This window comes from Sceloporus occidentalis, unplaced genomic scaffold (assembly GCF_023333645.1).
Source record: "Sceloporus occidentalis isolate IW3139 unplaced genomic scaffold, rSceOcc1.0.p SCAF_2, whole genome shotgun sequence".
Classification (NCBI taxonomy): Eukaryota; Metazoa; Chordata; class Lepidosauria; order Squamata; family Phrynosomatidae; genus Sceloporus; species Sceloporus occidentalis.
This window is the reverse complement of record NW_028316982.1, coordinates 93,468,477-93,485,498: the sequence shown is the minus strand read 5'-3', so window position 1 is coordinate 93,485,498 and position 17,022 is coordinate 93,468,477. Positions and strand designations below refer to the sequence as shown.

At 41.2% G+C, this 17,022-nt stretch overlaps 1 protein-coding gene across 7 annotated transcripts in view; it reads left to right on the top strand.

Annotated features, from left to right (window-relative positions):
- The first annotated feature begins 6,477 nt into the window (after positions 1–6,477).
- LOC149318710 (AMSH-like protease) overlaps positions 6,478–17,022 on the top strand; it is a 30,743-nt gene continuing 20,198 nt past the window's right edge. For 4 of the 7 annotated variants that reach the window (XR_016280080.1, XM_089510330.1, XM_089510332.1 and 1 more), the window contains exon 1: positions 14,675–15,000. Coding sequence is in view for 5 of the 7 variants with exons in the window: in XM_089510330.1 (XP_089366456.1) it covers positions 14,965–15,000 (36 nt within the window). In the remaining 2 variants the exon portion in view is untranslated. Of the gene's footprint in view, positions 6,720–10,178; positions 10,273–14,673; positions 15,001–17,022 lie in introns of those variants that run through there. The other 3 variants (XM_089510327.1, XM_089510324.1, XM_089510331.1) reach the window with 3 other exon arrangements.

Below are 17,022 nucleotides of genomic sequence, written 5' to 3'. Positions count from 1 at the left end.
TTGGGAAAAATGTTTAGACATTTTCATGATAAATCAAGTAGGTTCAAGCTTCATGTTGGCATCATAACAATTGGTTGTCAGTCTAGTGAGCCAAACTCTAGATGTACCAAAGTAGCAATGGCAGACAAGAGGTTAAGTTCTAATAAGGGCAACTTACCAAAGCTCCAAAAGCCCCATGAGGATGGTGAGATAATATAGTTCAATACAGGCAGCCAAGTTTTGAAAGGCAGCATTGTAGGGGAAATGTGAGAACTGAGGTTACTGGAGCTGGTAAGTAACCACCCTGACTGAGAAATTGCTCAGGTTGGCAACAGCTATGTAAGTCTATCTGGCCCGTTATTGGCTTCCCAGACCTCCTTTTCACACATTGCAGTTATAACCCTGCTTGAGTTAGTACTCCAGAATAGCAAGGACCAGGAACTTGTGAAAACAAGAACATATCTCATGACAGAACCTATGAGCTTAACTGAACTTTGTGGATCCTGCAATCATGGGATAGGGGCTGTGTGGTCCCTCCAGATGAGGTTCAAATGCAGCTCTCACCATAATTTCTCACCATTGGCTGTGCTTAAATAGGGCAGATAGCAGATTAGGGCTGTACTTGATTAGGACAGTTATAGTTCAACTACATTTAGAAAATCTAGTTTTTCCCCACGCTGTGCTATCAGATTTCTTAGCTGAAACATGCTGGTAGTGCTTTAGATTAACATACCGGGGGATATCCCAAAGATGGGAATATCAATCTATATTCATTCAGAGATTGCACTCCTTACTCTTCATTGCAAATGTGCTCTCTCATGTAGATGTTACCACCTGGTACACAAAATGAGTGCCCTAAAATATTCCTTTTTTGTTGTTGTCTGTAGTTGTCCTGTAAGAAGGTACATACAGAGAAGGTAAATCATTCTGGAAAAGCATTATTTTAAAGAGTGTAAAAGTTGAACATCACCACCTGGTGTGAAGCTGTTGAATGACAATTTGTCATTTTGGAATGTCTAGAACTGAATAAAACCAGGAAGGTTTTGTCCAGTAAAGATCTCTTAAAAATTAGTAAACTACTGTAAGAAGTGCCTAATATATTAAGTAGCAAAATATGAGCCACATATGTTTTGATGAAATTATGTTAAAGAGCACTCCATTTTGAAGCACCCGCTTACCATCTTATGCAGAAGACACTACAATACCAAATTATCATAACTTTTTCTACATTTTATAATATATATTTACTCACAGTTAAGGCTATCACATTAGCTCAGTCTCTGCACACTAAAATGGACAGTAAAGCTGATGCTTTATGGCATGTACTTTGTGATTGGGAATGATGTTGTACAAAGTCAGAAATTGTGCTTGCTGTCAACTTAACCCTCCATGCAGCCATATTTTGCCAGTCTTTTATGCCAGATGATATGAATTTTGATGGGGAAGGTGGCTGTCTAAGGCCAAAATGCCCCATGTTGTTCTGGAGCTTTATTGCCTTAGGAAATCTGTTATGCTTACTGTATTGTGAGAGGAATCCTCCTGTGAGCTAACCACAATATGGTCAACAACATGTTGTATCTTCCTTTTCGAAAGATTTCCCCACAAAATCAGCTTGTATAGTAACAACCCTAGGGATATCTTAAAGGAGCTTATCGCATGCACATTTAACCCAACTGCACCCTAATGGGATGTAGCCGGGACGCAAGATGCAGGTGAGAATTATTGCATGTAATTCGCTGCCGATTCCACCAGCTGAGTGCAGCCCGGCTGCAGCCTGGCCCCCAGGCATGCTTCGGGGCCACCTTTCCAAGTCAGAAAGCCCCTGGCTTTGAAAAGCAGTCTCTGAAGCATGCCTGGGACCCAGGATGCAGCCAGGCTATAATCAGCTGGCAGAATCGGCGGTGAATTATGTGCAATAATTCCCACCGGCATCCTGTGTCTCAGCTGCATCCCATTAGGGTGCAGTCGGGTTAAAGGTGCATGTAATAAGTTCCTTTGGCCCGTTAGCCAATTTAGGATGGAATTAAAGTAGTAATATTGGATCCAGAATTATGCTTTCTCCTTCTCTTTTTAGTTTTAGTTTTAATGCTGATGACAAACAATAGTTACCTAGAAGAAGAAAAAGTTGAGTAAAAAATCTTAAGTACACATGATGCACATGTCTGATTCTGTTGACTTAATGGTTTGTTTCCTTTCATTTCATTTCAATGTCACATTGTTCCTGGAGTGAGACCCAAGGTAGCTCACAAAAAGAATCAACTAAAACCTATCAATAAAACTTAAAGACAATTAAAAACATAATCTTCATATAAAATCATTAAAATGCATTTGTTTGTTAATTGCCTTCAAGTTGACCCCAACTCATGGTAACCCTGTGGATGAGGCATCTCCAAGACCCCTTGTCCTCCACTATTTGTCTTTTTGTTTGTCTTTTTGGCTATCCACAGTAATCTCAGCACTCTTCTTCAGCATCACATCTCAAATGAGTTGATTATTTTCTTATCCATTTTCACTGTCCAGCTCTTGCATCCATACATGGTGATGGGGAATACAATGGCTTGTACAATTCTAATTTTAGTACTTAGTTTTATATCTTTACTCTTTAGGATCTTTTCTAGTTCTTTCATAGCTGCCCTTCCCAATCATTCCCAATCTTCTTATTATTACTTGACTGCAGTCTGCTTCCTGATCGCTGTTGGATCCAAGGTAGGGGAACTCTGTTACTATTTCAATATCCTTATTGTCTAGGTTGAATGTACATATATACAATGTCATTATTTTTGTTTTCTTTACATTCAGCATTAAGCTTGCCTTTGCACTTACTTCTTTGACCTTCCTTAATAATTGTCCCAAGTTAGGGTTAAGCATACACAAATTAAAAATAAAGCAACCCCCCCATAAGAAGCCTCCCTGAGAGCAAATACACATTAAAAGCTTGATTAAACAAACAGATCTTTGCCTGCTAGCAAAATGATGCATCTGACTCCACTTAGATAAGTTTTTGAAACCATATGCAAATCTGTGTCACCTGTTTGAAAGTTAAAAATCAAATGAATGCACAGAAGAAGCCATGACCCCATTTTCAAACCATCTTCAAATATGTTTTTTAAAATTTATTATCTGTTAACCTCCACTCTAATTTTTAAAATTTGTGTGAAACACACTGTGCATGATAGGCCAGCATGTATAAATATGCTTATAATTTAAACCAATATATTAATAAGGGAAGCATAATGGATAATTTTCATTTCATTGCTTTCACACACTCACATTTCCTTTTTTTAGTTTGAATCCTCCCATGTTTTCCCATTCTTTCCCTCACCTTTTGGTCTCTACCAAGAAAGGAAGGGAGGAAGGAAAGGTGGAATGGCTGCACAATGTCTTTTAATCAGTATTGGCAGCAACACTTTGGAGTTTATCACACAGGATGGATCCCGTGCAGAAATGGGATTTAAAAATCCAGGAAAAACCCACAAAAGCGGATTGATTTTCAGACATGTCAGGGTTAATAAGCAACAACCCAAATGGAAAGTCGACAAAGCCCACTCCATTTTACTTTCGGGATTTTCTGAAAATAAAAAAGAGCAGGTTTTGCCTAGTTTCTGTTCAGGTTAATGTCGTGTTATTGAATATTAACCTTTATGTTGTGTGAAAATCAACCCACTTTTGTAGGCTTTGTCCACTTTCTAGTAGGGTTAACCCCTGACGTCTGAAAATCTACCTGTTTGGGGGGCTTTTTTCCAGTTTAAATCCATTTTCTGCATGGGATCCGTCCCTGTGATAAACTCTTCTGTCTGAAAGCACCCAAAATAAAGTTCCTTTTAAGGCAAGGGTGGGGAATGTTTGGCACTCCACATACTGGACTGTAGCTCCCATCAGCTCTACCTAGCACCACTAGTGGTGAAGGACGGTGAAAGATGGAAACACAATTACATCGGAGGGCCACAAGTTGTTCCACATTTCTTTTAAAGAAAAATGTTTAGAATTAAAAAGAAATCAGTAAAAAAAAAATGAAAGAAAAACAGACAAACAGAAGCAAACAATAGAACCAAGCAGAATGAATTATGTATGTTGAATGTGTGTTAATGTGTATGGGTGAGTGAGAAAGAAAGAAATTGAAGCGGGGAAGAGAGAGTGAGAGAGGAAGCAAACTTGTTTTTCAAAGTATAACTCTACACTGGCAAGTGTATGTGCGCATGCACGCATGCATGCCTTCAATTCACCTGTCAACTTATGGCAACTCCATGAATTTTACAGCGTTTCTTAGGCAAGGAATACTCAGAAGTGGTTTTGCCTGTTCCTCCCTCTGAAATATAGTCCACAGCACCTGCATACATTGCCTTTGCCCTATAATGCAGCACTGGAAGCCAGAATCAACAAATGTTCTACTCATCACCCACCTGCAGTCCCTGAACATATAATCAATGGTTTACTGCACTGAGCACATGCAATCATTGTTCAAACAGGAAGAGCTAAGCCAGCAAATAGTGCTTAACAATTACACCTTTTAGTAGCCTCCAGATATATTATCAGGCACCCTCTAGAATATTTCAGATTAACCCTCCTATCTCACCCCAGACAGTCTAGTTAACAGCCATGCTGGCTGGGGATGATGGGAATTGTACTCTAGCACGTCTTGGGACAGTCAGGTCAGGGGATGTGTGGCAAATCCTTGGTGAGTAGAAAAATACTTCTTGTAAGAAAAAAAATGTCCTGCAAGAGCAAAAGAAGAAATGAAATTGCTTGCACATATGATAGAAATGTGCTCTGCTCCAGAGCTGCTGCACACAAAAGTCACATGATGTAACTTTTAAAATCTATGATTCACAGATGTATTCACACAATCATGGGGGGAGCATACATACTATTTGCTGCAGTAGAGTTCCCTTAAATGTAAAAGCTGACCCAGCCAGTTATTTGCTTTATAACTCTCGTACCTCTTCACACACCATGCACCCAGTTATTGTTAATGAGTCTGCAAGGATCATCCATCCACCGCTTTATATATAATCCTGCTTTCTCCAGACTGGGACTCAAGACAGTTTACAAAAAGCTCCCGCTCCTTAAAAAACATCAATAAAACATATATTAAATACAAACAGAATTAAGATTAAATAACAACTGAGTTAAAACTATTTAAATTTTATTTTAAAACAAAAATTTTAAAAGGTGCAGTATCATAAAAGCCCTTTTGATTAAAAAACCACTTTTCCAAAGGCTTGCTGGAAAAGAAAAGTCTTTTTTAACAAGTCACGCCTTCAGGCCAAGATAACCCTATGATAGGGGTGCCTTTGGGTCGCCATAAGTTGGAAAGGACTTGAAGGCACCTAACAACGACACCAACATGTGGTCCCTGGAGCCCCTGGAGCTGCCCACCATCCCTGCTGCAATTGTCAGGCTTCCCACCCCACAGCGGAGTGAAAAACCACCAGAGTCCATCCTACGCTGCCCAGACCTCAGTCCTCTCACACTCTGGCTTTGGTTTTGGCCTTGCTTGCCCAATACTTTCCCTCGGGGCCTGAAGGACCTCCAAGCCAAGCTACCTGGCACAGCTTTTCCACAACCCTTTTGCAAAGGAGTGCAGACATCGGAGTTTATCACACGGGAGGAATTTCTCTTAATTTCTAATGAAAAGAAAGTGGGGCCAGAACGCATTCATGTGAATTCGCTAGTTCAGCAAATTTAAGTGAATTCGAATTGTGTTCGAACTGACTCCCCATTGCTCGAAAATAGCTTACCATTGCTCAAAATTGCATGTGGTAGTCCATCACGCAATAATGTGAAACCCCATGATTGCGTTTGGATTGCCATTGGATTATACTTCCAATTTCTCTTGTCTGATAAACTCCATAATCTAGTTTGACACCGCTTTGAGTGCCATGGCTCAGTGCTGTGGAATCCCGGGGTCTGGATTTTTGTGAGATGTAGCGCTAGGGACTCTGGAGACCAGGGTTCGATTCCCAGCTCGTCCATGGAAACCCACCGGGTGACCTTAGCCAAGCCACACTCTCTCAGCCTCCTCAGGAGAAATCTTGCCAGGAAAACCCCAGGATAGGGTCGCCTTAGGGTCACCACAAGTTGGAAAGGACTTGCAGGCATGCAGCAACACCGCACACCCATTTGGCCTTCTCTCTTCTGTCAGAGAGCTCTGGAGCCACAACAGAGCTACCAACCCATAGCATGGGAGCCATGGGAGCTAAAGCGGTGCCAAACCGGGTTATTTATGCAGTGCAGATGCAGTCACACACACATATTAAAAAACACACAAGAGGCATTTAACCTTCTCTCTGTCAGAGACCTCTGGGGCCACAACGAAGCTACCAACCCATAGCATGGGAGCCATGGGAGCTAAAGCGGTGCCACACTGGGTTACTTCTGCAGTGCGGATGCAGCCCCTGTGTGTGTGTGTCTCTCTCTCTCTCTCTCTCTCTCTCTCTCCAGGTGGCTGCTGCTGCTGCTGCTGCGTGTCGCTCCACCTCCACAGCTGGGAGGGCTGGCTCCTCCTGGGTCCAGCGAAGGGCGAGGCATGGAGGCTCTCTTGGCGGGGAAGGGAGCCCAGAGGGGCAACAGGAGATGCTAGCTGGGGAGCCTGCTCTGAGGACTACTTGATCCCCTGCAAGGAGGAGCGGCGGAGGAGGCGGCCTCCTTCCCTCCTTCCCTCCCTCCATCCTTTGCTTCTGGTGGCCAGCTAAGGCTCCTTCCAGCCTCTCTCTTTCTCTCTCTGGGACCATGGCTTCATGGTAAGCGAGGCGCCACCGCCTTCTTTTGTCTCTCTCTCTTGCTGAGGCTTTGCTGCATTGGAAGGGGAGGGGGCAAGCGTCCTCCATTTCCAGGACGCGTCCTCCATCCCCACCTCCCCCCCCCCGGAGGAACTCCAAAATGCCCTCCAGCCTGAGCAGGACTCAGGTGTCTTTAGAGGTTTGTATTTCCCTGTGTTTTTCTTGCAGGTCCTCCATTTGGAGGGGAGGACACCTGGACACCCTCTGGAAATGTTGTTGTTGTTGTGTGCCTTCAAGTCTTAGGACCACCCTATAGGCGAACCTACCTATCCTGGGGTTTTCCTGGCCAAGGTTTTGTTCAGAAGCTCTGTGTTGTTGTTGTTGTTGTTGTTTTGCTTTTGCCTGCCTGTGAGGCTGAGAGAGTGTGACTCGCCCAAGGCTGCCATGGCTGGGCAGGGATTCGAACCCTGCTCTTCCAGAGTCCCAACATTCAAACCATTGTGCCATCATGGCTTTTATATCTTTTCTGTTTTGTTGTGCACCAAAGGAACTCTCCAAAGGAAAAGAAAGGTTAATTTTGCAAATAAGATGGGTGGTAAAAAGGAGGAGGGAGGGAAGGAAGGAAGGAAATGGGAATAACCTTGAAGACTAACTAGCTGTTTTATTTTCCCATGAGCTTTCAGGGATATATAAACCCACTCTGTATGTACATGTGCTTTAGAAACCAGGCCTTGATATCCCTCTCTGCTGCACCTGGAAAAGTGGTTTTGCATCAACTAAAAGCTCATGCAACAATAAAAAACAGGCTGAAAAGTGCTGCCATGTTTTTTCCCCTTCTTCTCCTTTTCTTCCTCCTTTTTATCATCTGCCTGCCATAAGGCTTCCTTCAGCCCTTATGTCTGGTGGAAAGCTGCTGGAGGTGGTTCTGTGATGTGGAAATGAGCTGATCTGGAATAAAGAGCAAGGAGGAACATCATCCTCCCTCTTCCTCCTGGGGCTGAAATTGTAACAGAACTGAAACCATCCCTCCAGTTGCTGCCAGATGCCTCTTGGTTTCAAAGTACTGTAACGCTGCTCCTTCAGAGGGAGGAGGGTGCATTTATTTCACAAGAGAGCAGTTCTCTGGAACAGCATGAAAATCCCCAGGTTTTTTAGAACAGTGCAACTCCATGAGTGTTGCCAGGTTTTCAGGAAGGAACCGCAAAATAGCATGGCACGCAAGGCTTTCAAGGCAGCATGAGTAATTTTCTTCTTTACCTGAATACCAGATCAACATATTGATTTCAGTTGACTTAGCTCCATAATTTTGTTTTTTGCAAAATTAACATACTGCTCACATTCTTAAACTGCACAATGCACACGTTTCTGTCTTTATGAGGGGCCCATGGCCCCAAATATGGGAATTTGGAGGCATCTCTTCAACCTGTATTAAACGAAACAGGAAAAAGCTTTCTAACCCCCAAATAGGGGGGCATCCTTTGTAATAAAGGACACCTGCTACTCCTATAAGGGACAGGCTTTCTGGACTATAAGTGAGGAAGTCTCTTGTGACAGGAGTGACCTTTGAGACTAACTGAAAGAAAGAAATTGGCAGCATGAGCTTTCATAGACTCCAGTTTGCTTCCTCAGATGATAAGAGACATTCCTTATAATAAGGAACACTGGCAGCCCTAAGCTACATCCAACAAGGCTACACAACTCGCCTACTTGTCTGGCTGGACACATCCAGCCATATTGTGGGCTAGCTACCCTCATGCTTTTCCTGTACTGGCAGGTGGTGTCTGTTCTAGGGATTTACTGCATCGCTGCTTCGGCTCATTCTTCATCTCAGGACTGCAGCTTTTCCTTTGCCCATCCTCAGCAGTTTCACAGCTACTTTATTGATCTCAAAAAGACTTGTGGTTTGCATTATGATGGCATTGCAATGGAAGGAAGTTAATAAAAAAAGGTGGCACAGAGGAGATGCCCAGGAATGGTATTTGCCTGACAGGCCATGTTGCAGACATCTTACGCTAAATAGTTTTTTTTCTTTTCTTTTGTTGAAAACCTCATCTCAGGCATGGCCTTCATAATTTATTCTGGCTTTACATCTTGAAATTACTCATGTCAGGGTTCCAGCATGACAGAAGTCCTGATCATCACAGTAAAGAGCAGGTCCTGCTCTAGTAACTGCTCTTGTTCTAAGTAACATGTTGTCATGAACATTTTGAAATGATGCTTCTAAATGGTGAAGACAGGGAAAAAGTGATGGTTGTATGTAATTGTTGAGTCTTGAGGTGCTATACAAAAGCTTAGTTTGCAATAAAATCCTTTTATAGAGCAACTAAATAATTAGGTAATTTTATTTGAAAATATTACATAAAAGTCATTGTTGTATTTGTGGGCTGGATCCCACAAAGAAGGACAGTTAATGATTAGTGATGAATTTGTGGCTGATACAAGAATGGACCATATCTTCTGATCCTGATCTTGAGAAATTCAGTTGCTCAAGGTGAAATGTGCTATTAGATCCTAAGTTGCAAAGGATATTGTGAGGAGGCTGCTATTACAGAAACTGTAAAACTGAGTTCTACTGATAACAAGCTTTATGCTGTTGACACTTGAATATACTGTGCTGGGTTTATTTTTTCCCCTTCCACCTGTTTTGTTAGGTATATAAAGCTGAATGTTATATTGATGTTCTGCACTCCTATTCAAGATAATAATTCGTTAAAATATATGCACACATACACATTTCTCTTTGCTTTAGATAAATATGCTAACATTCAGTGCCAGGCAACATTTCAGGGTTGTAAATGTTTCACTTAAAAATATCTTATGAGTTGGCCTGGGAGGGCAGTGTGGCTGCTGGTGGCATGTGCTATGTTCAGTATAGATACCGATTTAGCATGTTGCCTCAGCCACAAGCAAATGCAGACAGTTTATACAGTACTAATAGTATTCAGCATGCCTGTGGCAAGCACACAACATTCCCCCTTTGCTCTGAGCATTAATTTTATTCCATTGATTTCATTGGTACAGTACTTTGGTGCAACTGTCTTGGTAAGATTTATTTCTGTCTTCTAACTGGCAGTAAAAAAATATTTTATCACCTGGTTAACAACAGAATTAATTTTGGATTAATCACATATACCTCCAGTCTAACTATGGTAGTATGGTGAAAGCAGACCTTCATGCTCACATGCCTTGTTGGATTGGACAGTCCAGGGCTATGTGGTATGCCTGCCTCCCATTTAGGAACTACACAAAGCCATGATTCTTCATTTGTGAGTGGCAGACAAAATTACCCCTTTCACTTTGTACAGTCACCCATCTGTTTTCTCAGACATGGAGTCCACATCCCTTGCCTGTTCATGGGCGGCAAATGGAGGGGAACAAAATGGGGCGCGTGCATGCAGTGCACACCTGCAGGTGCCCATGGGCGCATGCTGTCATTCAAGCCAATGGGGCTTGAATATTGGCAATTTTCCATTTTTGCAGGGGTGTTTGGAATGGATCACCCACAAAAACGGAGGGGCAACTGTACTTCCCATTGTGAAGAAGAAGAAGAAGAAGAACTGGACTTCCTTATTGAGTAGGTGATCTGCTCTGTCAAACTTTACAGTACAACTATCTGTTGAGTAAATGCAAAAATGTGCAGCAGTGCATGAGCAGTGTGCTGCTGAGCATACTCATATCTAAACAAGGCTCACATTTAGAACAAGCCTCCAAATTATCACAAAGATCCAGCTGCTTAAACATTCATATCCATAAATGAAAAAATATCTTTAATTGGTTGACAAATTTACTGTAAAAAAAATAAAATGCCAGTACTATAATGTTTAGGTGGAAGGTTTCTGAATATCATTAAGGTTAATCAAACACAGACAGCCAACATGGCATAGTAATTTGAGCGTTCAACTATGACTCTAGAGACGAGGGTCCAATTCCCAGCTCAGCTGTGAAACCCACTAAGTGATCTTGGGCAAGTCACACTCTCTCAGCCTCAGGGGAAGGCAGTGAAAAACCTCCTCTGAACAAATTTCCCCAAAATAACTCCATGACTAAGGCTATTATGGCCTTAGGGTCACCATAAAGAAAAAATGACTTGAAGACACACGACAACAAACAAATCAAACACAATGAGTGTGGAGTATAGACAGAAGCTGGGCTTTGGTTTGAGAATTCTGGGTTCTAATTCCTGCTGAGCCATGCAGCTGGCTATGGGCCATTCTCTCTTACTTTATCTGCCTCTCCTGTTTGTTGTGAGGATAAAAGGAATAAATCTCAGTGTCCTAGGATGAAGGGTGGGAAAGAAATTGAATAAATCAATTATATTTTTATGGACTAATATTGTACACATGTCCTTATGCTTGATATACATACACTTATCCCTCAGTATTCCTGGGGGATCTGTTCCAAAACTAACCCACCCCCCACAAATACCAAAAATTGTGAATAATAAAGTCCCATTATCCTCAATGGCAGGATGCCATTGAGGACAATTGAACTCCTCCCTCCCTTGCTTGCTTCCCTTCTTCCCTCCTTCCTTCAACCTTTCTTTCCTTCCCTCCCTCTTCCCCCTGGTGCCGGGGCTGCCAGGACCTGTAATCCATGCCAGCCGCATGGAGACTTACTTTCCGAGCAGCACTTAGGGCCCAGCATGTGCACACCCCGCCCCCTCCTCCGCAGACAATGGCGTATTGTGCAACCGTTGGATGCGGCGGAGGAGGCAGGGCAGGGCATGCACACACCGGGCCCTGAGCACTGCTAGGAAAGTGAATCCCCATGCACCTGGTGTGGATTACATGCCCTGGTGGCCAGGGGGAAGAAGGAGGGTTGGGAGGACTTGCCATCCGTGAATAATCAAAACCGTGAATGGCAAATCCACAGAAACCGAGGGAAGGACAAGTGTAGTATCATATGAGTGTACAGATTATTCAGCTCAAAACAAAGTGGATTAAGATGGAAAGTACTATTATTACTATTTTTTTAAAATCCAAAGCTATGTTACTTTTGTGCAGATTTAATGCTTGGATAAGCAACACAGGGCCTTACAGATGTTGCTGGGTTTCAGCTTCCATAATCTCTTTCTATTGACTATACTGCCTAATGCTTATGAGAGTTGCAGTCCAAGATCATATGGAAGGCCACAAGTTGTCTGCCTCTTAATATGTTGGCATATCTACCAATATTTTATTTGTCAAAATCCTATTGTGTATCTGGATTAAATGAGAAGACACTCCAGTCTTCTCACTATGAGTTGTGTATGAGCAAATAGGAATAATGGAATACTTAAAACAATCACATTTGTAACAAATGACCTTATGGAAGTTAATTTTTTCTTGTTGTTTGTCACCTTCCTTCACTGCCTTTATTCTGATCGCACTAGAATCAGCTTTGAAAATCAGTGGAAAGCCTTGACGTAATACTGAGGCAGTATCAATGTCTTTTCTACTCGTGGTTGTACAACTACAATAACTACTTGAAGTGTTTGTGTCTTGGTTCACACTTACAGGAAGCCACCATGGATAATGCCTATTAAATCTTACCCAGTTTTTAGCTGTGTTTTGGTACTGGAATGACTGCTAGATCAAATTTAACACTGTTCTTTTAAGAGCTTTAGGAACCTTAGATCTCACATGATTTGACATTAAAAAGGGAGCAAAAGCATTTTGATGGCCTTTAAGCTTGTAAACTGCACTAATTAGTTGGTGGGTGGTAGAGTTATATAGATATTTCTCTGAAGATGCCAGCCACAGATGCTGGAAAAACATCAGAAACAAACTCTTCTAGAACATGGCCACATAGCCTGAAAAACCCACAAAAATTATATATAGATATTTTTGCTATTGAAGACACTAGTTTGCAAGCTTTTCTGATTGAAAACCATGTCAGTGTCTGCTGAGGAACAATTCATTTCACACAATCACTAGCCATGCCTGTTTTCCTGCTCTCTTGTCTGCAGAACGTGTTGCACTGAATATACAGTACACTTTTCTATGGCTTTGGGTCGGGGTTTGTGGCAGTGAGTAAACGCTCCTTACAGGGAGTATGTCTGTTATTCAAACTGTCTTATTAAGAACTTCTGACAAAATTCTGTGGAATCCAAGATTTAATAACCCTGTCAGTTTTCTTTGGGCTTTTGTAGACATATTACTCATAACATTATATTTCTACATAATAATAGATGCTTTGAGTCCCAATTTTTTGGGAAAAGTGGAATATAAAAATATATATAATAATACTATGGTGTGCTTTTTAAAAAAAGAAAAATAGTACTTTCTCTGTTTTACTTTTGTTCCAACATAACAACAAAATTTAGAAGCATTTTAAAACTGAGCAAGTTTTAGTCAGCATAATCCTCAATTTTCTACAACAGGCTAATATAACTTGACTTTCTCCCTGGAAATTCTTCCATCAATGCAAGGTGGCCTACAGAGGCATTAGCAAGGTAGTCTCCCATCCTAGCACTGACCAAATCTAGTCCTTGTTCTAGTGTGGGAAAAGGAATTATCATCATCATCATCATCCTATTTATTATTGGTATTAATTGAAAATTAACTACTGTACAAAAAGTGTTGATGGTGGGTTGTGGAAAGGTGGGGAAAATGGGGATATATATATATATGTGTGTGTGTGTGTGTGTGTATGTATGTCTATATAAAAATAACTATGGTGTGTATATTTGACTGTTCAAAGGACAAAGTTGCCAGCCAAATATTGTGATATAATTTTTAAAATGTTAAATTGACTGAAATAATAATTTAAAAAGTGGTTTGATCATTGACAGGTTTGAAAGTTATGGTCATCAATAAAAACAATGTTATTTTTAAATAATGAAATTAACTTCAAAAAAACAATTACTTTTTTCTAGCACATTTATACATTTCTTCTGTTTTATAATCCAACCTGCCAATAATCTCACATTCTTTTTTGCCTTTACTGTGAAACTCCAGAGTAATCATAGTTACATTTTTAAAAATATAAAACAAATAGCAGCAATTATCGACAGGCATCCAGTTCCCAGTAAGCTGTCCTCTCAGTTCACATAGCAAGTGAGATAGCGTTACTGGGCAGTTTTAGGTTATGTCTTTTGGCACGGATGGCTGGTAGCATTCTTGTTTGGAAATACTTTGTACACCAGTTCATCAGAAGGAAAACCTGTGCTGTGCTGCTAGATTTTTTTCCTAACTACAGCAGGACTATTGGGGAACAACCTCGTTTCCTTTTTTGCTAGCAGTAACATGATCTAATTACGTAGTTAAGCTGCAAACTACACGTTGGCTTCACGGAATATTTGACTGTATTCAAATAATAGGTGTGTCAGATACCTTTTTCTCAGCCCTTGCCTCTTGAACTAGAAAACTAGCTCTTTGTATAAACCAGAAAGAGAAGACACAAGCAACATTGTGAAGACACACCCAACTAAAGGTGGTGGCAGGTTTGGGTGTGCAACGCTGGTACCCTGGTGAGATCAAACTCTTTACCCAAAAAAGGCTCTGAAGCTGAATGTAAAGTTCAAAAGGGGGAAATTTAATTTAAAGAACAAAAATAAAGAGTTTTCTCCTCCCCAGCTCTAAACAAAAGGTACTTTACAGTTGCAGCAATCTTCAAGTTGTCATCTTTCTGGGTCTGATGGTTTGCTCTCCTCTCTCAATGGAGCTGGTGCAGGGTCTTTCAGCTCCTAAATTCTTTATTCACTTGCTGTTGGTAACTAAAATGGCTAAATTGGTAACTAAAATGGCTAAGGTGTAAGAAATGCCCTTTCCGGCTGTCTGGGCCTGTTTGCCACCAAAAAGACAGCTCTCTGCCTGCTCACAGCAAAGACTGCTCCCAACTAAAGGCTTCCAGCTACAACAGAGCATGCTGGGAAAGGGCAAACCAAACCTGGAAATAATGCAGGGGAAACCTACAGCTCCTCCCACAACTAATACAAAGAACTTTTCTACACTAAACATACTATGGCCTGAACCAATGTGAAAGAAAATGCAGGGGAAAGTTTCAATCAGTCCTGGCAGGACATCACAAACATTCTCAGTAATGGATTGCATTGCAACTACAACTTGAAATGAAGCTGAGGAGTATTTGTGTTGGAAAGGGAAACAGAAATAAGAGCCAGCGTAGTGTACTGATTTGAGTGTTGGCCTAGGACTCTGGAAACCATGATTCAAATCCTGGCACAGCCATAGAAATCCCGTGGATGCCCTCGGGCAAGTCACTTTCTCTAAGCTTCAGAGGAAGGGAAGAAATAAGAGCAATAGTATAGGGGAATAAATCATCTCTGATGAAGTCAACTGGGGGAACAGGTGTGCAAGAACAGGTAACTACCATTATCAAGGATTTCATTATCAAGAAATCTAATGAGCTAGGAAGCCAAGCTACCTTGTGTATTCTGTTTGGTGTCAATTGACTTTTCAAATATTGTAAATTGGTCAGACAATGGACTGAAGTCAAATACTGTACTTCATGAGAAGACAGTTTACATGTTAGTAGCATGCCCAATACAGCAAACAGGATTCAAGGATACAAGCAGTCCTATTCATTTTATTAGACATGGATGAGTGGACTAATTCATGTATTCTGAGGATGATATGACCTGAGTGGTAGTGGCAACGGCAGCCTTCCTTTTTCTTTGTCTCATGGGCTATTGTCTCTCCAGAACAGACCACTGACCAAAGGTTCTACTAGCCTTATACAAGTCAGGTTCCATAAGCACATGCCTCTCTCATATATAAACATATAGATTGCCTTGCAGTTCTTTCTAAATATGACTACCCACCCCTTTATTAAATGTCATGGCCAAGCTTCTACTACAGAGATTAGCAATCCCTTAATTCCTCCAAACCCGATTTCTAGCTTCACTATTGCATTGATAAATTTTGTCAATGCAGCCATGGTAGACTTGAAGGCACAACAGCAACAACAAACAAGATCAAATTTATGAGTCATGACCTGCTGGCAAAGGACTCTTCTGGGCCTAAAATGTTCAGGAAAGTGATGAATTGCCCTGTGCCCCTTGGAAGCTATTAGGGGCAAAAATTAATTTTTATTTATTTATTGGTGGGACATACAGTCCCTTCATAGTCTCCTATTGGGACCTATCTGGCCTCTTAATTCCCAGTGGTTGCCCACTCTCATCTAAGTAGTTGCAAAATGGTTTCTTATAGGTGAAAAATGAATATCTTTTGTTATGACAGCAGAATTTGGTAGTGAACTTACTGTCAGAGTTTGTTGAGCAGAATTGCTTACTTGCTCAACTTTTTCTCCATCATCAAATTATTTGGATTCCTGGTTGTTCAGTATTGGTATATTTTTTTGAGAAAGATGGTGCCTAGTGAGATGATTGCATAATGTCAGTTTTCTGATGGCTGAAGGATGCTAATTGTTAGTGATTTTGAAAAATAATGTGTCAATTTATAGACACAGACATCTTCTGTTTGGAAGAGAGATGATGCAAGTAGGCTGTACTGGAATTATTCTTGCACAGGCTATAAATAGTCTATCTTTCCCCCTCACTTTTCTAAAGCAACTGAGCAGTCATTGCAAATTTCATTAAAATGGACAGGCCTGAATGCTGAAGTGGGCAAGATACTTGGCTTCTATTGAAAGTCAAAAGAAAATGACTGCCTATTATAAGGATTATTCAAAAGCTTTGTATAACCCCTCTGCCCTGAGTATGTGGTATCAAGTGCTCTGATCTGATGAGTTACTGTATGTACCACCATTTCTATGGCACTATGAAGTACAAGAACAACAACAACAAAAACTAGTATACAAATAAGCCAGTATTACCCACATTAAATTCATATTGCTATAATCAAATGCTAGTTAATATTGATATGACTCCTAGAATGTCTGGTCGATGTTTCTATAACTGGAGCTAATAATCAAGAGATAATGTTTTGAATAGAATAGCAATAACATTTACATTTCTGTACTGCTTCATACTGAACTAAGCAGTCTCTAAGCGGTTTACAATCTGTAAGCCAGTTGGCCCCAACAAACTGGGTACTCATTTTACTGACCTGTGAAAGGATGGAAGGCTGAGTTGACCTTGGAGCCCCTCAGGATCAAATTCCCAATGTTATGGTTGCAGTACCGACATGTAACCACTGTGCCACCAGGGCTGATAGAATAAATATCAGATGTCTACCATCTACTCCAGCTAAGGAGACTTGTACGGTGTGTGTGTCCTTTCTATGATGGTTGGAGGCTAATCATGTAGCCCTCCAGATTTACTAGACTACAACTCCCATCAGTCCTTAGCATAGCCAGGAGTGAGGAATGCTGAGAATTCTAGTCCAGCACCATCTGGAGTCTTACATGAATCGTATCCCTGTTC